This window comes from Neolamprologus brichardi, chromosome 13 (assembly GCF_056152115.1).
Source record: "Neolamprologus brichardi isolate AB-2024 chromosome 13, ASM5615211v1, whole genome shotgun sequence".
Classification (NCBI taxonomy): domain Eukaryota; kingdom Metazoa; phylum Chordata; class Actinopteri; order Cichliformes; family Cichlidae; genus Neolamprologus; species Neolamprologus brichardi.
In genome coordinates this window covers 32,392,389-32,415,945 of record NC_142116.1, presented here as the reverse complement: position 1 = coordinate 32,415,945, position 23,557 = coordinate 32,392,389, and the positions used below count along the sequence as shown (strand labels likewise).

The 23,557-nt window shown below is 52.1% G+C and overlaps 1 protein-coding gene and 1 long non-coding RNA gene across 2 annotated transcripts in view; both read right to left on the bottom strand.

The window, feature by feature from the left end:
* The window catches only part of LOC148100080 (uncharacterized), a 36,486-nt gene extending 21,551 nt beyond the window's left edge, over positions 1 to 14,935 (bottom strand). The window contains exon 1 of the mRNA XM_087849793.1: positions 14,889 to 14,935. Coding sequence (XP_087705919.1) covers positions 14,889 to 14,935 — 47 coding nt within the window. The remainder of the gene's footprint in view (positions 1 to 14,888) is intronic.
* Positions 14,936 to 16,036: 1,101 nt separating this feature from the next.
* On the bottom strand, positions 16,037 to 18,263 carry LOC148100079 (uncharacterized). Its single transcript, XR_015719902.1, has 4 exons — positions 17,850 to 18,263; positions 16,971 to 17,179; positions 16,627 to 16,807; positions 16,037 to 16,254 (listed from the first exon to the last, which is right to left on the bottom strand). It is a non-coding gene; the product is annotated as an uncharacterized LOC148100079 (long non-coding RNA).
* Between the last annotated feature and the right edge of the window lie 5,294 nt (positions 18,264 to 23,557).

Below are 23,557 nucleotides of genomic sequence, written 5' to 3'. Positions count from 1 at the left end.
GTGTACGCTCCCCAGGCTCCGAAAGCCTTGCCAGCCCTTGTGACCGGGTGGCACCACCCACCAGGCGTGTGAAAGAAAGGGGAAAAGAAGGAAAAACCCGGACCGGGCCGCCTGGCCACCCTTTGTGCGGGTGTCTGCTCCCCAGGCTCCGAAAAACTTGCCAGCCCTTGTGATCGGGTGGCACCACCCACCAGGCGTTTGAAAGAAGGAAAAAACACCCGGACCGGGCCGCCTGGCCACCTTTTGTGCGGGTGTCCGCTCCCCAGGCTCCAAAAGCTTTGCCAGCCCTTGTGATCGGGTGGCACCGCCCACCAGGCGTTTGAAAGAAGGAAGAAAACACCCGGACCGGGCCGCCTGGCCACCCTTTGTGCGGGTGTCCGCTCCCCAGGCTTCGAAAGCCTTGCCAACCCTTGTGATCGGGTGGCACCGCCCACCAGGCGTGTGAAAGAAAGGAGAAAAGAAGGAAAAACCCGGACCGGGCCGCCTGGCCACCCTTTGTGCGGGTGTCCGCTCCCCAGGCTCCGAAAGCCTTGCCAGCCCTTGTGATCGGGTGGCACCGCTCACCAGGCGTGTGAAAGAAAGAAGAAAAAACGCGGACCGGGCCGCCTGGCCACCCTTTGTGCGGGTGTCCGCTCCCCAGGCTCCGAAAACCTTGCCAGCCCTTGTGATCGGGTGGCACCACCCACCAGGCGTTTGAAAGAAGGAAGAAAACACCCGGACCGGGCCGCCTGGCCACCCTTTGTGCGGGTGTCCGCTCCTCAGGCTCCGAAAGCCTTGCCAGCCCTTGTGATCGGGTGGCACCGCCCACCAGGCATGTGAAAGAAATAAGAAAAGAAGAAAAAACGCGGACCGGGCCGCCTGGCCACCCTTTGTTCGGGTGTCCGCTCCCCAGTCTCCGAAAGCCTTGCCAGCCCTTGTTATTGGTTGGCACCGCCCACCAGGCGTGTCAAAGTAGGAAAAAAAACCCGGACCGGGCCGCCTGGCCACCCTTTGTGCGGGTGTCCGCTCCCCAGGCGCCGAAAGCCTTGCCAGCCCTTGTGATCGGGTGACACCGCCCACCAGGCATTTGAAAGAAGGAAGAAAACACCCGGACCGAGCCGCCTGGCCACCCTTTGTGCGGGTGTCCGCTCCCCAGGCTCCGAAAGCCTTGCCAGCCCTTGTAATCGGGTGGCACCGCCCACCAGGCAATTCAAAGAAGGAAAAAAAACCCAGACCGGGCCACCTGGCCACCCTTTGTGCGGGTGTCCTCTCCCCAGGCTCCGAAAAACTTGCCAGCCCTTGTGATCGGGTGGCACCACCCACCAGGCGTTTGAAAGAAGGAAGAAAACACCCGGACCGGGCCGCCTGGCCACCCTTTGTGCGGGTGTCCGCTCCCCAGGCTCCGAAAGCCTTGCCAGCCCTTGTGATCGGGTGGCACCGCCCACCAGGCGTGTGAAAGAAAGGGGAAAAGAAGGAAAAACCCGGACCGGGCCGCCTGGCCACCCTTTGTGCGGGTGTCCGCTCCCCAGGCTCCAAAAGCCTTGTCAGCCCTTGTGATCGGGTGGCACCGTCCACCAGGCGTGTGAAAGAAAGAAGAAAAAACCCGGACCGGGCCGCCTTGCCACCCTTTGTGCGGGTGTCCGCTCCCCAGGCTCCGAAAGCCTTGCCAGCCCTTGTGATCGGGTGGCACCGCCCACCAGGCGTGTGAAAGAAAGAAGAAAAAACGCGGACCGGGCCGCCTGGCCACCCTTTGTGCGGGTGTCCGCTCCCCAGGCTCCGAAAACCTTGCCAGCCCTTGTGATCGGGTGGCACCACCCACCAGGCGTTTGAAAGAAGGAAGAAAACACCCGGACCGGGCCGCCTGGCCACCCTTTGTGCGGGTGTCCGCTCCCCAGGCTCCGAAAGCCTTGAAAGCCCTTGTGATCGGGTGGCACCGCCCACCAGGCATGTGAAAGAAAGAAGAAAAGAAGAACAAAACGCGGACCGGGCCGCCTGGCCACCCTTTGTGCGGGTGTCCGCTCCCCAGGCGCCGAAAGCCTTGCCAGCCCTTGTGATCGGGTGGCACCGCCCACCAGGCGTTTGAAAGAAGGAAGAAAACACCCGGACCGGGCCGCCTGGCCACCCTTTGTGCGGGTGTCTGCTCCCCAGGCTCGGAAAAACTTGCCAGCCCTTGTGATCGGGTGGCACCACCCACCAGGCGTTTGAAAGAAGGAAAAAAAACCCGGACCGGGCCGCCTGGCCACCCTTTGTGCGGGTGTCCGCTCCACAGGCTCCGAAAGCCTTGCCAGCCCTTGTGATCGGGTGGCACCACCCACCAGTCATGTGAAAGAAAGAAGAAAAGAAGAAAAAACCCGGACCGGGCCTCCTGGCCACCCTTTGTGCGGGTGTCTGCTCCCCAGGCTCCAAAAGCCTTGTCAGCCCTTGTGATCGGGTGGCACCGCCCACCAGGCGTGTGAAAGAAAGAAGAAAAAACGCGGACCGGGCCGCCTGGCCACCCTTTGTGCGGGTGTCCGCTCCCCAGGCTCCGAAAACCTTGCCAGCCCTTGTGATCGGGTGGCACCACCCACCAGGCGTTTGAAAGAAGGAAGAAAACACCCGGACCGGGCCGCCTGGCCACCCTTTGTGCGGGTTTCCGCTCCCCAGGCTCCGAAAGCCTTGAAAGCCCTTGTGATCGGGTGGCACCGCCCACCAGGCATGTGAAAGAAAGAAGAAAAGAAGAAAAAACGCGGACCGGGCCGCCTGGCCACCCTTTGTGCGGGTGTCCGCTCCCCAGGCGCCGAAAGCCTTGCCAGCCCTTGTGATCGGCTGTCACCGCCCACCAGGCGTTTGAAAGAAGGAAGAAAACACCCGGACCGGGCCGCCTGGCCACCCTTTGTGCGGGTGTCTGCTCCCCAGGCTCCGAAAAACTTGCCAGCCCTTGTGATCGGGTGGCACCACCCACCAGGCGTTTGAAAGAAGGAAAAAAAACCCGGACCGGGCCGCCTGGCCACCCTTTGTGCGGGTGTCCGCTCCACAGGCTCCGAAAGCCTTGCCAGCCCTTGTGATCGGGTGGCACCGCCCACCAGTCATTTGAAAGAAAGAAGAAAAGAAGAAAAAACCCGGACCGGGCCGCCTGGCCACCCTTTGTGCGGGTGTCCGCTCCCCAGGCTCCGAAAGCCTTGCCAGCCCTTGTGATCGGGTGGCACCGCCCACCAGGCGTGTGAAAGAAAGAAGAAAAAATGCGGACCGGGCCGCCTGGCCACCCTTTGTGCGGGTGTCCGCTCCCCAGGCTCCGAAAGCCTTGCCAGCCCTTGTGATCGGGTGGCACCGCCCACCAAGCATTTGAAAGAAGGAAGAAAACACCCGGACCGAGCCGCCTGGCCACCCTATGTGCGGGTGTCCGCTCCCGAGGCTCCGAAAGCCTTTCCAGCCCTTGTAATCGGGTGGCACCGCCCACCAGGCAATTCAAAGAAGGAAAAAAAACCCAGACCGGGCCACCTGGCCACCCTTTGTGCGGGTGTCCTCTCCCCAGGCTCCGAAAAACTTGCCAGCCCTTGTGATCGGGTGGCACCGCCTACCAGGCGTTTGAAAGAAGGAAGAAAACACCCGGACCGGGCCGCCTGGCCACCTTTTGTGCGGGTGTACGCTCCCCAGGCTCCGAAAGCCTTGCCAGCCCTTGTGACCGGGTGGCACCACCCACCAGGCGTGTGAAAGAAAGGGGAAAAGAAGGAAAAACCCGGACCGGGCCGCCTGGCCACCCTTTGTGCGGGTGTCTGCTCCCCAGGCTCCGAAAAACTTGCCAGCCCTTGTGATCGGGTGGCACCACCCACCAGGCGTTTGAAAGAAGGAAAAAACACCCGGACCGGGCCGCCTGGCCACCTTTTGTGCGGGTGTCCGCTCCCCAGGCTCCGAAAGCTTTGCCAGCCCTTGTGATCGGGTGGCACCGCCCACCAGGCGTTTGAAAGAAGGAAGAAAACACCCGGACCGGGCCGCCTGGCCACCCTTTGTGCGGGTGTCCGCTCCCCAGGCTTCGAAAGCCTTGCCAACCCTTGTGATCGGGTGGCACCGCCCACCAGGCGTGTGAAAGAAAGGAGAAAAGAAGGAAAAACCCGGACCGGGCCGCCTGGCCACCCTTTGTGCGGGTGTCCGCTCCCCAGGCTCCGAAAGCCTTGCCAGCCCTTGTGATCGGGTGGCACCGCTCACCAGGCGTGTGAAAGAAAGAAGAAAAAACGCGGACCGGGCCGCCTGGCCACCCTTTGTGCGGGTGTCCGCTCCTCAGGCTCCGAAAACCTTGCCAGCCCTTGTGATCGGGTGGCACCACCCACCAGGCGTTTGAAAGAAGGAAGAAAACACCCGGACCGGGCCGCCTGGCCACCCTTTGTGCGGGTGTCCGCTCCCCAGGCTCCGAAAGCCTTGCCAGCCCTTGTGATCGGGTGGCACCGCCCACCAGGCATGTGAAAGAAATAAGAAAAGAAGAAAAAACGCGGACCGGGCCGCCTGGCCACCCTTTGTTCGGGTGTCCGCTCCCCAGGCTCCGAAAGCCTTGCCAGCCCTTGTGATCGGTTGGCACCGCCCACCAGTCGTGTCAAAGTAGGAAAAAAAACCCGGACCGGGCCGCCTGGCCACCCTTTGTGCGGGTGTCCGCTCCCCAGGCGCCGAAAGCCTTGCCAGCCCTTGTGATCGGGTGACACCGCCCACCAGGCATTTGAAAGAAGGAAGAAAACACCCGGACCGAGCCGCCTGGCCACCCTTTGTGCGGGTGTCCGCTCCCGAGGCTCCGAAAGCCTTGCCAGCCCTTGTAATCGGGTGGCACCGCCCACCAGGCAATTCAAAGAAGGAAAAAAAAAAAACCCAGACCGGGCCGCCTGGCCACCCTTTGTGCGGGTGTCCGCTCCCCAGGCTCCGAAAGCCTTGCCAGCCCTTGTGATCGGGTGGCACCGCCCACCAGGCGTGTGAAAGAAAGGGGAAAAGAAGGAAAAACCCGGACCGGGCCGCCTGGCCACCCTTTGTGCGGGTGTCTGCTCCCCAGGCTCCAAAAGCCTTGTCAGCCCTTGTGATCGGGTGGCACCGTCCACCAGGCGTGTGAAAGAAAGAAGAAAAAACCCGGACCGGGCCGCCTGGCCACCCTTTGTGCGGGTGTCCGCTCCCCAGGCTCGGAAAGCCTTGCCAGCCCTTGTGATCGGGTGGCACCGCCCACCAGGCGTGTGAAAGAAAGAAGAAAAAACGCGGACCGGGCCGCCTGGCCACCCTTTGTGCGGGTGTCCGCTCCCCAGGCTCCGAAAACCTTGCCAGCCCTTGTGATCGGGTGGCACCACCCACCAGGCGTTTGAAAGAAGGAAGAAAACACCCGGACCGGGCCGCCTGGCCACCCTTTGTGCGGGTGTCCGCTCCCCAGGCTCCGAAAGCCTTGAAAGCCCTTGTGATCGGGTGGCACCGCCCACCAGGCATGTGAAAGAAAGAAGAAAAGAAGAACAAAACGCGGACCGGGCCGCCTGGCCACCCTTTGTGCGGGTGTCCGCTCCCCAGGCGCCGAAAGCCTTGCCAGCCCTTGTGATCGGGTGGCACCGCCCACCAGGCGTTTGAAAGAAGGAAGAAAACACCCGGACCGGGCCGCCTGGCCACCCTTTGTGCGGGTGTCTGCTCCCCAGGCTCTGAAAAACTTGCCAGCCCTTGTGATCGGGTGGCACCACCCACCAGGCGTTTGAAAGAAGGAAAACAAACCCGGACCGGGCCGCCTGGCCACCCTTTGTGCGGGTGTCTGCTCCCCAGGCTCCGAAAAACTTGCCAGCCCTTGTGATCGGGTGGCACCACCCACCAGGCGTTTGAAAGAAGGAAAAAAAACCCGGACCGGGCCGCCTGGCCACCCTTTGTGCGGGTGTCCGCTCCACAGGCTCCGAAAGCCTTGCCAGCCCTTGTGATCGGGTGGCACCGCCCACCAGTCATTTGAAAGAAAGAAGAAAAGAAGAAAAAACCCGGACCGGGCCGCCTGGCCACCCTTTGTGCGGGTGTCTGCTCCCCAGGCTCCGAAAGCCTTGCCAGCCCTTGTGATCGGGTGGCACCGCCCACCAGGCGTGTGAAAGAAAGAAGAAAAAATGCGGACCGGGCCGCCTGGCCACCCTTTGTGCGGGTGTCCGCTCCCCAGGCTCCGAAAGCCTTGCCAGCCCTTGTGATCGGGTGGCACCGCCCACCAAGCATTTGAAAGAAGGAAGAAAACACCCGGACCGAGCCGCCTGGCCACCCTATGTGCGGGTGTCCGCTCCCGAGGCTCCGAAAGCCTTTCCAGCCCTTGTAATCGGGTGGCACCGCCCACCAGGCAATTCAAAGAAGGAAAAAAAACCCAGACCGGGCCACCTGGCCACCCTTTGTGCGGGTGTCCTCTCCCCAGGCTCCGAAAAACTTGCCAGCCCTTGTGATCGGGTGGCACCGCCCACCAGGCGTTTGAAAGAAGGAAGAAAACACCCGGACCGGGCCGCCTGGCCACCTTTTGTGCGGGTGTACGCTCCCCAGGCTCCGAAAGCCTTGCCAGCCCTTGTGACCGGGTGGCACCACCCACCAGGCGTGTGAAAGAAAGGGGAAAAGAAGGAAAAACCCGGACCGGGCCGCCTGGCCACCCTTTGTGCGGGTGTCTGCTCCCCAGGCTCCGAAAAACTTGCCAGCCCTTGTGATCGGGTGGCACCACCCACCAGGCGTTTGAAAGAAGGAAAAAACACCCGGACCGGGCCGCCTGGCCACCTTTTGTGCGGGTGTCCGCTCCCCAGGCTCCGAAAGCTTTGCCAGCCCTTGTGATCGGGTGGCACCGCCCACCAGGCGTTTGAAAGAAGGAAGAAAACACCCGGACCGGGCCGCCTGGCCACCCTTTGTGCGGGTGTCCGCTCCCCAGGCTTCGAAAGCCTTGCCAACCCTTGTGATCGGGTGGCACCGCCCACCAGGCGTGTGAAAGAAAGGAGAAAAGAAGGAAAAACCCGGACCGGGCCGCCTGGCCACCCTTTGTGCGGGTGTCCGCTCCCCAGGCTCCGAAAGCCTTGCCAGCCCTTGTGATTGGGTGGCACCGCTCACCAGGCGTGTGAAAGAAAGAAGAAAAAACGCGGACCGGGCCGCCTGGCCACCCTTTGTGCGGGTGTCCGCTCCCCAGGCTCCGAAAACCTTGCCAGCCCTTGTGATCGGGTGGCACCACCCACCAGGCGTTTGAAAGAAGGAAGAAAACACCCGGACCGGGCCGCCTGGCCACCCTTTGTGCGGGTGTCCGCTCCCCAGGCTCCGAAAGCCTTGCCAGCCCTTGTGATCGGGTGGCACCGCCCACCAGGCATGTGAAAGAAATAAGAAAAGAAGAAAAAACGCGGACCGGGCCGCCTGGCCACCCTTTGTTCGGGTGTCCGCTCCCCAGGCTCCGAAAGCCTTGCCAGCCCTTGTGATCGGTTGGCACCGCCCACCAGGCGTGTCAAAGTAGGAAAAAAAACCCGGACCGGGCCGCCTGGCCACCCTTTGTGCGGGTGTCCGCTCCCCAGGCGCCGAAAGCCTTGCCAGCCCTTGTGATCGGGTGACACCGCCCACCAGGCATTTGAAAGAAGGAAGAAAACACCCGGACCGAGCCGCCTGGCCACCCTTTGTGCGGGTGTCCGCTCCCGAGGCTCCGAAAGCCTTGCCAGCCCTTGTAATCGGGTGGCACCGCCCACCAGGCAATTCAAAGAAGGAAAAAAAACCCAGACCGGGCCGCCTGGCCACCCTTTGTGCGGGTGTCCGCTCCCCAGGCTCCGAAAGCCTTGCCAGCCCTTGTGATCGGGTGGCACCGCCCACCAGGCGTGTGAAAGAAAGGGGAAAAGAAGGAAAAACCCGGACCGGGCCGCCTGGCCACCCTTTGTGCGGGTGTCTGCTCCCCAGGCTCCAAAAGCCTTGTCAGCCCTTGTGATCGGGTGGCACCGTCCACCAGGCGTGTGAAAGAAAGAAGAAAAAACCCGGACCGGGCCGCCTGGCCACCCTTTGTGCGGGTGTCCGCTCCCCAGGCTCGGAAAGCCTTGCCAGCCCTTGTGATCGGGTGGCACCGCCCACCAGGCGTGTGAAAGAAAGAAGAAAAGAAGAACAAAACGCGGACCGGGCCGCCTGGCCACCCTTTGTGCGGGTGTCCGCTCCCCAGGCGCCGAAAGCCTTGCCAGCCCTTGTGATCGGGTGTCACCGCCCACCAGGCGTTTGAAAGAAGGAAGAAAACACCCGGACCGGGCCGCCTGGCCACCCTTTGTGCGGGTGTCTGCTCCCCAGGCTCGGAAAAACTTGCCAGCCCTTGTGATCGGGTGGCACCACCCACCAGGCGTTTGAAAGAAGGAAAACAAACCCGGACCGGGCCGCCTGGCCACCCTTTGTGCGGGTGTCTGCTCCCCAGGCTCCGAAAAACTTGCCAGCCCTTGTGATCGGGTGGCACCACCCACCAGGCGTTTGAAAGAAGGAAAAAAAACCCGGACCGGGCCGCCTGGCCACCCTTTGTGCGGGTGTCCGCTCCACAGGCTCCGAAAGCCTTGCCAGCCCTTGTGATCGGGTGGCACCGCCCACCAGTCATTTGAAAGAAAGAAGAAAAGAAGAAAAAACCCGGACCGGGCCGCCTGGCCACCCTTTGTGCGGGTGTCCGCTCCCCAGGCTCCGAAAGCCTTGCCAGCCCTTGTGATCGGGTGGCACCGCCCACCAGGCGTGTGAAAGAAAGAAGAAAAAATGCGGACCGGGCCGCCTGGCCACCCTTTGTGCGGGTGTCCGCTCCCCAGGCTCCGAAAGCCTTGCCAGCCCTTGTGATCGGGTGGCACCGCCCACCAAGCATTTGAAAGAAGGAAGAAAACACCCGGACCGAGCCGCCTGGCCACCCTATGTGCGGGTGTCCGCTCCCGAGGCTCCGAAAGCCTTTCCAGCCCTTGTAATCGGGTGGCACCGCCCACCAGGCAATTCAAAGAAGGAAAAAAAACCCAGACCGGGCCACCTGGCCACCCTTTGTGCGGGTGTCCTCTCCCCAGGCTCCGAAAAACTTGCCAGCCCTTGTGATCGGGTGGCACCGCCCACCAGGCGTTTGAAAGAAGGAAGAAAACACCCGGACCGGGCCGCCTGGCCACCTTTTGTGCGGGTGTACGCTCCCCAGGCTCCGAAAGCCTTGCCAGCCCTTGTGACCGGGTGGCACCACCCACCAGGCGTGTGAAAGAAAGGGGAAAAGAAGGAAAAACCCGGACCGGGCCGCCTGGCCACCCTTTGTGCGGGTGTCTGCTCCCCAGGCTCCGAAAAACTTGCCAGCCCTTGTGATCGGGTGGCACCACCCACCAGGCGTTTGAAAGAAGGAAAAAACACCCGGACCGGGCCGCCTGGCCACCTTTTGTGCGGGTGTCCGCTCCCCAGGCTCCGAAAGCTTTGCCAGCCCTTGTGATCGGGTGGCACCGCCCACCAGGCGTTTGAAAGAAGGAAGAAAACACCCGGACCGGGCCGCCTGGCCACCCTTTGTGCGGGTGTCCGCTCCCCAGGCTTCGAAAGCCTTGCCAACCCTTGTGATCGGGTGGCACCGCCCACCAGGCGTGTGAAAGAAAGGAGAAAAGAAGGAAAAACCCGGACCGGGCCGCCTGGCCACCCTTTGTGCGGGTGTCCGCTCCCCAGGCTCCGAAAGCCTTGCCAGCCCTTGTGATCGGGTGGCACCGCTCACCAGGCGTGTGAAAGAAAGAAGAAAAAACGCGGACCGGGCCGCCTGGCCACCCTTTGTGCGGGTGTCCGCTCCCCAGGCTCCGAAAACCTTGCCAGCCCTTGTGATCGGGTGGCACCACCCACCAGGCGTTTGAAAGAAGGAAGAAAACACCCGGACCGGGCCGCCTGGCCACCCTTTGTGCGGGTGTCCGCTCCCCAGGCTCCGAAAGCCTTGCCAGCCCTTGTGATCGGGTGGCACCGCCCACCAGGCATGTGAAAGAAATAAGAAAAGAAGAAAAAACGCGGACCGGGCCGCCTGGCCACCCTTTGTTCGGGTGTCCGCTCCCCAGGCTCCGAAAGCCTTGCCAGCCCTTGTGATCGGTTGGCACCGCCCACCAGGCGTGTCAAAGTAGGAAAAAAAACCCGGACCGGGCCGCCTGGCCACCCTTTGTGCGGGTGTCCGCTCCCCAGGCGCCGAAAGCCTTGCCAGCCCTTGTGATCGGGTGACACCGCCCACCAGGCATTTGAAAGAAGGAAGAAAACACCCGGACTGAGCCGCCTGGCCACCCTTTGTGCGGGTGTCCGCTCCCGAGGCTCCGAAAGCCTTGCCAGCCCTTGTAATCGGGTGGCACCGCCCACCAGGCAATTCAAAGAAGGAAAAAAAACCCAGACCGGGCCGCCTGGCCACCCTTTGTGCGGGTGTCCGCTCCCCAGGCTCCGAAAGCCTTGCCAGCCCTTGTGATCGGGTGGCACCGCCCACCAGGCGTGTGAAAGAAAGGGGAAAAGAAGGAAAAACCCGGACCGGGCCGCCTGGCCACCCTTTGTGCGGGTGTCTGCTCCCCAGGCTCCAAAAGCCTTGTCAGCCCTTGTGATCGGGTGGCACCGCCCACCAGGCGTGTGAAAGAAAGAAGAAAAAACGCGGACCGGGCCGCCTGGCCACCCTTTGTGCGGGTGTCCGCTCCCCAGGCTCCGAAAACCTTGCCAGCCCTTGTGATCGGGTGGCACCACCCACCAGGCGTTTGAAAGAAGGAAGAAAACACCCGGACCGGGCCGCCTGGCCACCCTTTGTGCGGGTGTCCGCTCCCCAGGCTCCGAAAGCCTTGAAAGCCCTTGTGATCGGGTGGCACCGCCCACCAGGCATGTGAAAGAAAGAAGAAAAGAAGAACAAAACGCGGACCGGGCCGCCTGGCCACCCTTTGTGCGGGTGTCCGCTCCCCAGGCGCCGAAAGCCTTGCCAGCCCTTGTGATCGGGTGGCACCGCCCACCAGGCGTTTGAAAGAAGGAAGAAAACACCCGGACCGGGCCGCCTGGCCACCCTTTGTGCGGGTGTCTGCTCCCCAGGCTCGGAAAAACTTGCCAGCCCTTGTGATCGGGTGGCACCACCCACCAGGCGTTTGAAAGAAGGAAAAAAAACCCGGACCGGGCCGCCTGGCCACCCTTTGTGCGGGTGTCCGCTCCACAGGCTCCGAAAGCCTTGCCAGCCCTTGTGATCGGGTGGCACCGCCCACCAGTCATGTGAAAGAAAGAAGAAAAGAAGAAAAAACCCGGACCGGGCCGCCTGGCCACCCTTTGTGCGGGTGTCTGCTCCCCAGGCTCCAAAAGCCTTGTCAGCCCTTGTGATCGGGTGGCACCGCCCACCAGGCGTGTGAAAGAAAGAAGAAAAAACGCGGACCGGGCCGCCTGGCCACCCTTTGTGCGGGTGTCCGCTCCCCAGGCTCCGAAAACCTTGCCAGCCCTTGTGATCGGGTGGCACCACCCACCAGGCGTTTGAAAGAAGGAAGAAAACACCCGGACCGGGCCGCTTGGCCACCCTTTGTGCGGGTGTCCGCTCCCCAGGCTCCGAAAGCCTTGAAAGCCCTTGTGATCGGGTGGCACCGCCCACCAGGCATGTGAAAGAAAGAAGAAAAGAAGAAAAAACGCGGACCGGGCCGCCTGGCCACCCTTTGTGCGGGTGTCCGCTCCCCAGGCGCCGAAAGCCTTGCCAGCCCTTGTGATCGGCTGTCACCGCCCACCAGGCGTTTGAAAGAAGGAAGAAAACACCCGGACCGGGCCGCCTGGCCACCCTTTGTGCGGGTGTCTGCTCCCCAGGCTCCGAAAAACTTGCCAGCCCTTGTGATCGGGTGGCACCACCCACCAGGCGTTTGAAAGAAGGAAAAAAAACCCGGACCGGGCCGCCTGGCCACCCTTTGTGCGGCTGTCCGCTCCACAGGCTCCGAAAGCCTTGCCAGCCCTTGTGATCGGGTGGCACCGCCCACCAGTCATTTGAAAGAAAGAAGAAAAGAAGAAAAAACCCGGACCGGGCCGCCTGGCCACCCTTTGTGCGGGTGTCCGCTCCCCAGGCTCCGAAAGCCTTGCCAGCCCTTGTGATCGGGTGGCACCGCCCACCAGGCGTGTGAAAGAAAGAAGAAAAAATGCGGACCGGGCCGCCTGGCCACCCTTTGTGCGGGTGTCCGCTCCCCAGGCTCCGAAAACCTTGCCAGCCCTTGTGATCGGGTGGCACCACCCACCAGGCGTTTGAAAGAAGCAAGAAAACACCCGGACCGGGCCGCCTGGCCACCCTTTGTGCGGGTGTCCGCTCCCCAGGCTCCGAAAGCCTTGAAAGCCCTTGTGATTGGGTGGCACCGCCCAGCAGGCATGTGAAAGAAAGAAGAAAAGAAGAAAAAACGCGGACCGGGCCGCCTGGCCACCCTTTGTGCGGGTGTCCGCTCCCCAGGCTCCGAAACCTTGCCAGCCCTTGTGATCAGGTGGCACCGCCCACCAGGCGTTTGAAAGAAAGAAGAAAAAACCAAGACCGTGCCGCCCGGCCACCCTTTGTGCGGGTGTCCGCTCCCCAGGCTCCGAAAGCCTTGCCAGTCCTTGTGATCAGGTGGCACCGCCCACCATGCATGTGAAAGAAAGAAGAAAAAACCCGGACCGGGCCACCTGGCCACCCTTTGTGTGTTTACAAGATGGTGGGGAGTCCCAGATTTAAACCTAGTTGGAGTTTCCCCCCACAGAGGGACAAAAGGACCCCCTGATGATCCTCTAATCGCCTGTGCCAAGTCTGGGAAATCTGGGACTCCCCACCATTTGACCTTAGAACTGAAGAAGCTTCTCGGATGAGAGGTGAAACTTCTTCAAGTAACTTAAAGAAGTCCAGACGCTTTTCTTTGCAAGCTCCTTTGACTACGATGACCTGGATGACTGAGAACCTTCACAGACAAAATGATACATGGTTTTCAGAATATCAAGCAAATAAAATCAGAAAAGTGTCATGTTGATTAGCATTCAGTTCCCTGTACTCTGATACCCCTAAACAAAATCCAGTGATTTCAATTGCCTTTAGAATTCAACCAAATTAGACACGTTTACCTGTGTGTAATTTAGTCTCATTATAAATACAACTGCTCTGTGATGGCCTCAGTAGTTTGTTAAAGAACATTAATGAACAAACAGCTTCATGAAAACCAAGGAACTCACCAGGCAGGTCAGTGATAAAGTTGTAGATAAGTTTAAAGCAGGGATAGGTTATAAAAAAATATCCTGAGCTTTGAACATCTCAAGGAGCACTGTTCAATCCATCATCCAAGAATAGAAAAAGTTTCCTACAACTGCTAACCTACCAAGATATGACCGTCCACCTAAACTGACAGACTGAGCAAGAAGAGCACTGGTCAGAGAAGCTTCCAAGAGGCACATGGTCACTCTGGAGGAGCTGCAGAATTCCACAGCTCAGGTGGGAGAATCTGTCCACAGGACAACTGTAAGTTGTGTACTCCACAAATCTGGCTTACGATTACTTAAGAGTGGCAAGAAGAAAGCCAATGTTGACCGAAAGTCATAAAAAGTTTCATCTGCAGTTTGCCAGGAACCATGTAGGGGACACAGCAAACATGTGGAAGAAGGTACTCTGATCAGACGAGACCAAAGTTAAACTTTTTGGCCTATATGAAAAGCGCTACATGTGGCAGAAAAATAACACTGCTCATCACCCTGAACGTACCATCCCCACTGTGAAACATGGTGGTGGCAACATCATGCTGTGGGGATGTTTTCCTTCTACAGGGACAGAGTAACTGGTCAGAGATGATGGGAAGATGGATGGAGCTAAATAGATGGGAATTCTGGAAGAAAACCTGTTGGAGGCTGCAAAGGACTTGAGCTTGGGATGTAGATTTACCTTCCAGGAAGACAATGACCCTAAATATACAGTTAGAGCTTCAATGGAATGCTTTAGATCAAAGAATATCCATGTGTTAGAAGGGTCAGTCAAAGTTCAGACCTAAATCCCATTGAGCATCTGTGGCAAGAGTTGAACATTGCTGTTCAGACACGCTTTCTGTCCAATCTGTCTGAGCTTGAGCTGTTTTACAATGAAGAATGGGCAAATATTTCCGTCTCTAGATGTGCAAAGCTGGTAGAGACATACTCCAAAAGACTTGCAGGTGTAACTGTAGCAAAAGGTGGTTCTATGAAGAGCAGGGGTTTGAATAGAAATGCATGCCACACTTTTCCAAATTTATTTGCTTAGAATTTTGACATTCATGTATTATTTTCATACCACTTCACAATTATGTGCTACTTTGTGTTATTCTATCATAGAAAAGGTCAATAAAAAACACATTTTGTTTGTGGCTGTAAGGTGACAAAATGTGTAAAATATTTGTTTCACTTTAAATCTGTTTGGGTTTTTTTCTTAATTGCAAAAACTGTAAAATTTGAATTATCTTTTGTGTCACTTCAGTGTTCTGTCACTTCAATGACTCCCGCTTGTATCTTTGCTACACGTTGGATATAATTTTTCTTACCACGATGATGCATGATCTTTACTCTCAAATCATTTTAATGGCTTCAGGAAGTTGCCCCTCTGCTCCAAATTACTGTTTAATAGGCAATTTGTTCTTTACTCTAGTTTGTTCCTTGATTGTAAAATCTGGTATTTTTGCAAATTTGGCTCAGGGGGACCTGAAAGCCAGGAGACAATTTATTGTATTGGCCACAAACAATCTAATAGAGTCCCATTTCCCATAAATATTAATAAAGATTTCTATCAGAGCAAAAATCTCTCTCTCTCTCTCTCTCTCTCTTAAGTATTTGCTCCTAACCACGTCCTAACAAAGCAGTCATATATAGCCTTTAATTAATCCTGCATTTTTTGTCAAAGATATTTGTCACCATGAAATTAATAGCTTAAAACGGCAACATATGAACAGATTCACTGAGTAATCAGAAAAGTTTAGCATGATTCTGGACATTAGATTTAAGTTTGAAGTTTTAACCTTATCAGATATCACTTGGTAGAAGCTCCTTACCGTTTGAAGAAATCTCTTCTCAATCTGCTGTCCTGTTTTGCTTGCATCTATTTTTCCATCTGAGACTGACGTTATTCCATGTTCATTATTTTTTCTCCGTGAAAAACACAGCAGCTCATCTTATCCCGGGGTGCCAGGGCGTCGAGCTCCGGATCTCAGCAGAAAAGTGCCAATAAAAGTTGCAGGCTGATCCAGGTATCAGTGACATAGGTTCTCCTCCGTGACGTCACAGTTGGAACACTGTTACGCCTCTGCGTAACCATGGTTACAGGGGACGCTTTGGAGCTCTGCTGCTCAGCAGCAAAAGATTTCAGGTTAAACTCTAAAACCAAATAAAATCAATATACTGTATATGTGTATAGTGTACCGTAAGCGTTCGTTTTCTGGAAGAGGCTGTAAAACGGACAGTTAAAATGTGACCGATGGCAGCCATGCTGAGGTGAGTTGTTGAGGATATGTCGAGCTGTCGATAAGCACGGCTGTTTTTGTGCTGTTATTTACTGTTAGCCTGTTTTGCTGGCGTTACTGAAGCTGTTTTCAACTGGATGTCACATTGTTGAACTCTGATGATTAATGAATAAACTCTCGATGTGACGATGGTAGAATGTAATTGTAACCCTGTGTTAATTTAGTCGTTTCCCAGATAGCAAGGAAACATTGAAACAACGTTGAGTCAATATCAGGCGACGTCATTGAACCAACGTTGAAGTGTGACGTTGACCTAACGTCACTCTTGCACCCTTTTTTAATGTTGAAACAACGTCAGGTTTTGATGTTGAATCAATGTTGAAACCTGACATTGAAACAATGTCAGATTCTGATATTGAAACACTGTTGAGCTATGGTGTTGATTTTCCACCTCTTTCGCACAGTTGCTTTTTATTAAAACAACAGTTAAATCATGACTGGAAATCTACCTTTCTTTATAAGTATTTTAACCAATACTAAACTACTGCATGTTTCCATCAATACTTAAACCACCTAAACACATAATTGTACTTATTCCTCAAATTGGACACCCTTTATAAAAAAAACAACAACAAATGTCTCACAATGTATCATGTCAATATTAATATCCTAAAATAAGAAAGCATTGCATGTGATGTAACAGAGAAAAAAAATAAACAAAAAAAAGGTCAATAGGCATGTTTCGTTTGCTAAATACTTTATTAAAAGACAGTTTCCTATTTACATTTATATGTTTCACAGAAGTTTGTAATTTTTTACTCTGGGATGGGGATGCATGATGTGCGTCCTGCACCACCCATACCCATACGATCTGGGGCGTATCGGAGCCATTTCTGCACTGCTTGTGCAAAGACAAACTCGGACATAGAGTTTGCCCCTAACTGCTGCGTCAGGCCATCTAGGAAAAAAATACACACACACAAACACAAAAAGTGAATTAGAGCACATGAATAAGCTCTTGTTAACTGTCTTCAGCGGGGAGAAAGTATGTAAACTCCTAGGCTGATAAACATGAAAGTCACCAGGCGTAAATCTGCAAACTGCCGCATTTGATTCCCAAAGAGCTATGAGCGGAAAAAGTGATAAGTCTTAGCATGGTGTGCCGTGTATCCTTTAAAACAAAATAAACATGGGGTCCTCGGGCTGTACAACTACAACCCGAGGACTAAACAAGCCAAAGACCAAAGACTCCATCTCCAGATTAACCGGACATGAAAGTCTTGTTATTAAGAAAGACAAAGTAATATAGCAAAAAAACTGTAAAACTTACCACCATATATGCATTTGCAGAGCGCTGTATCTTTAAATGCCATTTTTTGCTTTGTCTGGTCCTTGGTTTTTTTCCCTGCCCAGTTGAGTACCGAGGCCAGCTCGTTTGTAATGGCATAAGCCATTACACGGCGGACTCGCACCTCCAGTGTGGTCCCTCCAATCAAGGCAAAGCGTCTCACCTATAGACACATTTTAAGAGATGGAATTAGCGTGTCTCATGTCTTAAATGTGTATGCAAGTGCTTGTGTGTTTAATCAACAGGCCGTTGTTATGTATTTAAATCACATCTGACAGCTATTACACTTTATAATTACAAAGTGTACATAACCTTTATATACTTACCATTGCCTTATTTGCCTCTTATGATTGAAGAGCTGCCTCTGCATTGTTTAGCTCCTCAATGTTGTGCAAGGGCAAATCCAGAGGCAGTACCCCAGCATCTACCGATTCATTTCAGCAGGGATGGCGGATGGCTCTGACCTCCTCACGGAGTTCGTTAACAGCTGTCGTCAGGTCTGACAGCATAGCTAATATCTTTTGTGAGGTCGCATCTGTTTAAAAAAACAATTCCAGAAAGATTAATGGCTTAAGCAGTGAGAGGCGAAAAACTAATAAATAAATAATAAAACGCAGTTTACGTGTGGACAAAAGGTGCAAACGCAAGGTAGGTGAGCGTGCATCGTAAAGTTAGGTGAGCGTGCAACGTAAAGTTAGGTGAGCGTGCAACGTAAAGTTAGGTGAGCGTGCAACGTAAAGTTAGGTGAGCGTGCAACGTAAAGTTTGAATTGAGTGCGAATCGAAGCGGGTGCTCTCCAATCATTAAAAGTAACAAAGTCATTGAACACATTTATACAGTTACCTTTACGTTTATCAATCATATATCACAGATTTACAATTTTTTGTAGTACTATGCTAAAAAGCAACTGCAGAGCGAAAGTTTGGGTCAAGCGCCGAGGCGACGGCAAGAACAAAGGAACCCTCGAAGCGTTAAGCTAGCTTTGTAAGGGAATATAACGGAAAAGTATGAAACGAAAATGTTTTCTTTGTTGACTTTGTTCGCAGTGCAATTTATTTGTTGCCGGATTGTAAGATGAAAGTAGACACAATTTCGGGCTCCCACATTTTGTCCGAAACTTTACATTAACAAGTTTGTTTGTTTTTTACTGTTATTCAAATGCAACCGTGGAAATAACGAATAGAACAAAAGTCATTCATTCTTACCTTATATTAATCGTGGTGCAGGCCAGTGCAGTGCATGAACTGATGCCTTCTCCGGTCAATTCCGCTGAGAGTAAATCTAATGTCCCGCTCTACCGTACAAGACAATGGTTACCTGAAGGGATGTACCACTGTGAGAGGGGGGGCTATGGAATAGTCCAAGTGGTAGCAGCTTTAATTTCCCGCGAAACCATAAATCAATGGTTTTTCAACGTGATTGTTGTCACCTTGTCAACTATAAATAGATCAACAATCAACGATGACAGAACAACAGTGAATCAATGTTATTTCAATGTCAGTGTCAGGTTTCATCAGTATTTCAATGTTGTTTCAACATTGGTTTTGTGTTGACATTTCAAGCATGACGATTCTGATGGTTCAGATGGAAAATCAACATCTGTTCAATGTCTCCTTGCTATCTGGGTTGATACCGTTTAATATCCAGTCCATCTGTTTGGTGTTTTGTTTTTAACATGCCCTGGAATAATTTAAAGTTTTACAATGCCGGTGATTTACGACTCTTTCGCGCCAGTCAGCTGGGGAGTAAACTGTGGGGTTCTCAGAGGTAGCTCATGTGAGCCAGCAGTGACATCTGTACATGCAGTAGCCTTAAAATACTGATTATTTGTTCTCCTGCTAGGTAAGAATTTGTGTTTTATACGTACATTGTTTCTTTCTACATGTTATCGTTTGGTTATGTTATGATGTGTGGTTAATGATGATTATTAGTGTGCTAATCGTGAATAAGCTAGTAAGCTTGAAAATTAGCAGCCATGTTAAGCGGATTTCGGTGATAAAGTTCGTGTGTCACTGTTTGGAATATAAACCCATATGGCTGGCACTACTTTCAAGATGTAAGCTAAAGGGGTGTGTTTTAAAAAAGGTGCAAGAATGACCTAACTCAGTGAGCGATGTGTGTTCATTGTACAGTAAGTTGTAATTTATGTTGTGCATTTGAACTAGCAGACTGCACTATGAGCACACATGGGCTGTGACCCAATCCAGCGACCGCACGCTTCGGAGAATGCGCAGTTCGGTGCGTACTAGGAAGTACGAGAAGTGCGGAAATGAGAGGCTTGTGAAATGGGACGGTCTGGCTGTCGTCGCGCTGCTTAGGTTGCCTAGCAACCATGATGCTAACCGCGAGAAACGTTTCATACAGCTTTGTTTGACAGAAATGAGAAAAATGTTTTGTTGTTCATTCATTATTTTTTTTTATGACATCACTTTGATTAGCTGAGGCTGAGACCACGGGACTGTAAAAACATGATTGTTGGGCTTCATTTCTGTACTGAACAGTCATTTCAAGATTAGTTAGTAAATAACAATTAGCTAATGTTGTTCATGAGACTAAAGTCATCTCATTTTGGTAATGTAAATATAATATGGCCGATATTATATTTATTGTCAGATTATTATGATATATTACAGCAGTGAGCTTGAACTCTGTGTCAAAGATTCAAGTTGAAGTTATTTATATTTCCTGTCACCTTAAATCTTCACTCAAAGACAAGTATCTTTGACAGTGTATATATAGATCAGGGGTCGGCAACCCTAGGCGAAGGGTTAAGTGATGGCACGACCATAGCTGGACTGGCCATCGGGCATACCGGGCATTTGCGCGGTGGGCCGATGATTTTTTATTTTTTTTGTAACGTTATAAACACTGAAAGCTGGTGGATTGGCCAGATGCTGGTCGGTGTGTAAAAATAACTCAGTTGTTTGTTGGTGGCTATGGTGGAGCTTCCACAGTAACATTAGCAAGTGGTGGAGGCCAGCAGGTGGATGAGAGAAAGGGGAGGCAAGAGGAGAGACCCGAGGCGGCCGCCGGTCTGAGTGTCAGGTGAACTGAACTTCAGGTAAGAAGTTATGACCTGCAGTCTATGTTGGTCAGATATAAACCAAGTTTAGGTGGAGTTTATTTTTGTTGTGCTGACTTTTTACAGTCAATTACAATAACTCGTACTGCGTGCTAGCTAGCATGATGGAGTTTCTATACAGCTGGGTGGTGCTATGATGTTACTGATAGTTAGTAGAGTTGCCAACCGTCCTGTAAAAAGACGGAATCGTCCCGCATTCAGAGAAAATATTACGCGTTTGGTATTGAGCTGAAAAGGAATGCAGTTTGTCCCGTTCCATCCTACCTGACAAACCATCCTACCCATTGTTTCTGCACATGCGCACAACACGAAATTAAGTGGCAAACCATCCTACCTTTGTGAATGTGACCTACAAGCATACTAACAGCTAAAATTTAGTGGCAAATCGTCCTACCTCCACCAGTGTGTGAATGTGAGAGTGAATGGGTGGATGACTGGACGTGTAAAGCGCTTTGGGGTCCCTAGGCGGGACTAGTAAAAGCGCTATACAAATACAGGCCATTTACCATTTATCTCTCTTGTTTGTTTATCGCCAACTTTGCACCAGAAAGAGGAAACCAGCTGATGTTGCGCTAAACAACAGCAGCACGTTTAAGCTTGATCAGCTGTTGTTAGAATTTATTTAATATTAATTTCTAGTATCAGCTGATGTTTGCTGGAGCCACAGCTGTAAAGCTGCTGGTCATGATGTGGGTTTGGATATGTGGTGAGAGGGAAACATGAAGATGAAACCAGGAGATGTCCTTACTGAATCATCAGAGCTGAACAGCTGATGGAGAAACAGGTTCACCTTTTAGGTGACATGGATGAGTTGAAGTTATGAACTGTTTCTGAGAGACAAATAACACCAGGATCCTTTTTTATGTAGCTGACAGCTGGTAACTGTGCAGGGGCGGGTCTAGCAAAGTGTTGCCAGGGGGCCAGGTAGGGCATTAACAGGGAGAGGGGGGCACAAAGAAATACTTTTCTTTCTTATTCTCATTTAAAATGTCTCGCTGTTATTAAATAATTATCTGAATCTTACAACCAAAGTTTTTATCTGATGTAAAATGTATAGAAATCATAAATATACCAACAAGACTGTACATCACTGTCACAACAGCGTCTGTTTTCATTCAAAGGCTTTATGGCTTTAATACCTTGGGGGCCGGTCTCTTGTCAAAATGCCCGGGCCCATTTTTTGTCCCAGTCCAGCCCTGGGCACGACACGCAGTGAATTAATCTGAGAGGGAGCATTAAAAAATAAATGGCCGGGCCAGCGGTGCTCATCGCAAATCAGCTCACAGACACATTAGTTGTGGCACTTCTTAATGACGGTATCTTAGCTAACAAACCTAACAATCAGATTCAACTTGTAATTGGGTTAAAATAACTTCGCCTACTGGTGAGAGGGACGTTGTTAGCGTTCTACATTCAGACACTTCAAAAGCTTCAGCAGCTGTCCGCTCAGCTTCAGCACCACGGAGATACACGGATACATCCGTAGACTCGAGACAGAATTCACAATGTGTTATTGGGACTTTCAGGTGTTTGGACCAATGTTTTCTTTTCAGATCAAACCAGAAATCTTTAATGAGCAGCTGGATTTGTCTCACATTAACTGGCTGAGTTAATGCCAGTTAATGCAACATCGAAGCAGCTGGAATCCACAGCTGTGTGTTCATGGAGCTGCATGTTCACCTGCTGGACGTCACTACCTGACAAGTTTAACTGTCTTCAGAACATTGCAGAGGCCTTATTGACAGTGTTTGGCTCTACATGTCTGTGTGAGCAGATTTTCTCTCACATGAGTCCTCAGGTCTGAATGCTGGACACTGGGAGACCTGTGTCTCTGAGTGGGAGACCAGAGATCACATTAACATGTGTGTCTCTGTATTAACAAACATGCCATATTGGCCCAGTTTATTTTTCTTATCATTGTTGTGAGGAGACCATAAACAGCATTTGTATTTTCTGTTGTTCAGTTCATTTGCTGTTATGGATAAAAAGTCTTTTTTTGTTTCAAAATAACTGATAACTATTCACTGACAGCTGCCAACATCTGTGAACAAATATAATCTATAAAGTTGTTCTATATAGTGTGTAACTGTTCATATAGAGCGTTATTAAATTTATTGCTAATGCATCATATGGCACACTGACTTCTGAGGAAATTTTAGATGCACTCGTCATCAGAAAGGTTGCCGACCCCTGATATAGATGTATCATATATAAGAGACAAATATTGTTCCTTCAGTATGTTGGCATTATTACATTTGGCCGTCGTCACGTCGCTGTGACGTAATAGGTTTCAAAATGCGTACTCAGGAGCGTGCGGTCGCTGGATTGGGACACAGCCAAGGTCTGTAGCTGTGTCAGAGCAAGCTTGTGTGAGCCAGCGGTGATATCTGTACACGCAGTACCTTTAAAATACTCATGTGTCATTCTCCAGTGGAGAAGACTTCTGCTGAGGAAGAGGCCCTGCTGTCCTGCCGTCTTACTGGTGCCATTGAGGGATCAGCGGCTGCTATATATTCTTCTCGACCTCGAGTATTTGGACTGAAGGACTCACAGACACGTTTCATATTTAGCTCTATACATTTTAAAAAGATTTTTTAAAACTGTTTTCTTATTCACAGAGGCTGTATGGAGACATTTTGGTTATTGCCACAGACGCTTTCTCTTACTACGGATGGAGGATGTTGCAGTTTTACAACTCATGGACTGAGAAAGGACTCAGTAAGTAATCTGTTCACATATTCCAGTGTTAAACACAAGTGAGTCTCAGTTGAGTGAAGTGTTGGTAACTGATGCCAACATTTTTCTTCTTTCTCCCTGTTTAAATCCCATCATATAAGGGAGCCTAATGTTATCCTGCTACAAACATATTCAGCCAGTGTTATTTAAGTTTCCTGTAAACTACACATGTGAAGCGGATGTGAGAGAGGCTGTGATGAAGTCCTGGAGTTTTTAAGGATGTACGTGCTCCAGTCCAGAAATGTGTATAATATGTTGGACACAGGTGGTAAAGTGCTGTCACACCCTGAATAAACTGTCCTCTGTTCTTTGGTAAGCTGACATATTTGTTACATGATCATGTGGTTTATCAGAGGGGAAGTGCCAGTTTTAGAATACTGGAGCCTAAGGTTAGGTTAATATTCAGCCGTAATATTAGCTTTTAACTAGGTCTTGTCAGTTAGCTGGTGTTGTGTCAAAAAGTCATATCTGCCATAAACTCATTTTCGGTATTTGTCAAAAACCAGTTGATCATATTTAAGCCTCCTGTTATGTTGGTTTCCAGGAACACCAATTATGCTTCTGGGTTCATTTGACCCGGGGCAAATTTACTCATCCAAAAGTGTCAGAAACACTGGCATTGATTATTTTACCATTTTCTTTTATCATTTAGATTTTTTTCGTTTTCTGTAGTGATGCAGATGACATGTGACATCTCTTCTGTTCTGGGTCAATCTGACCGCAACATAACAGGAGGGATAAACTGCTATAGACAACTTTTTGGTCTCTAATATGTGAAACATGTCACATGTATCCCTCATGAGTGATATCGAGTCATCTTGTGCCACAAACAACATTCCTGTCACAAGGTAGAAGCTGCAATCACTTTTTGGCTTTTTTTTTACTTCTTATTCATTCATTTGACATTAAAATGACTTTTTAAAGAGTAATCTGGCCAAGAGGAGCAGAAACTGCAACAAATATAATAATAGTTCTCTAAACATATTTTAAGTGTCCCAAAAGGACTGGGTTGGTTTTGATATAGTTACAATAACACAGAGTTATAAATATACTTGAAAAAATGGGTCGTTATTAAACTTGATATATACCCTTTTG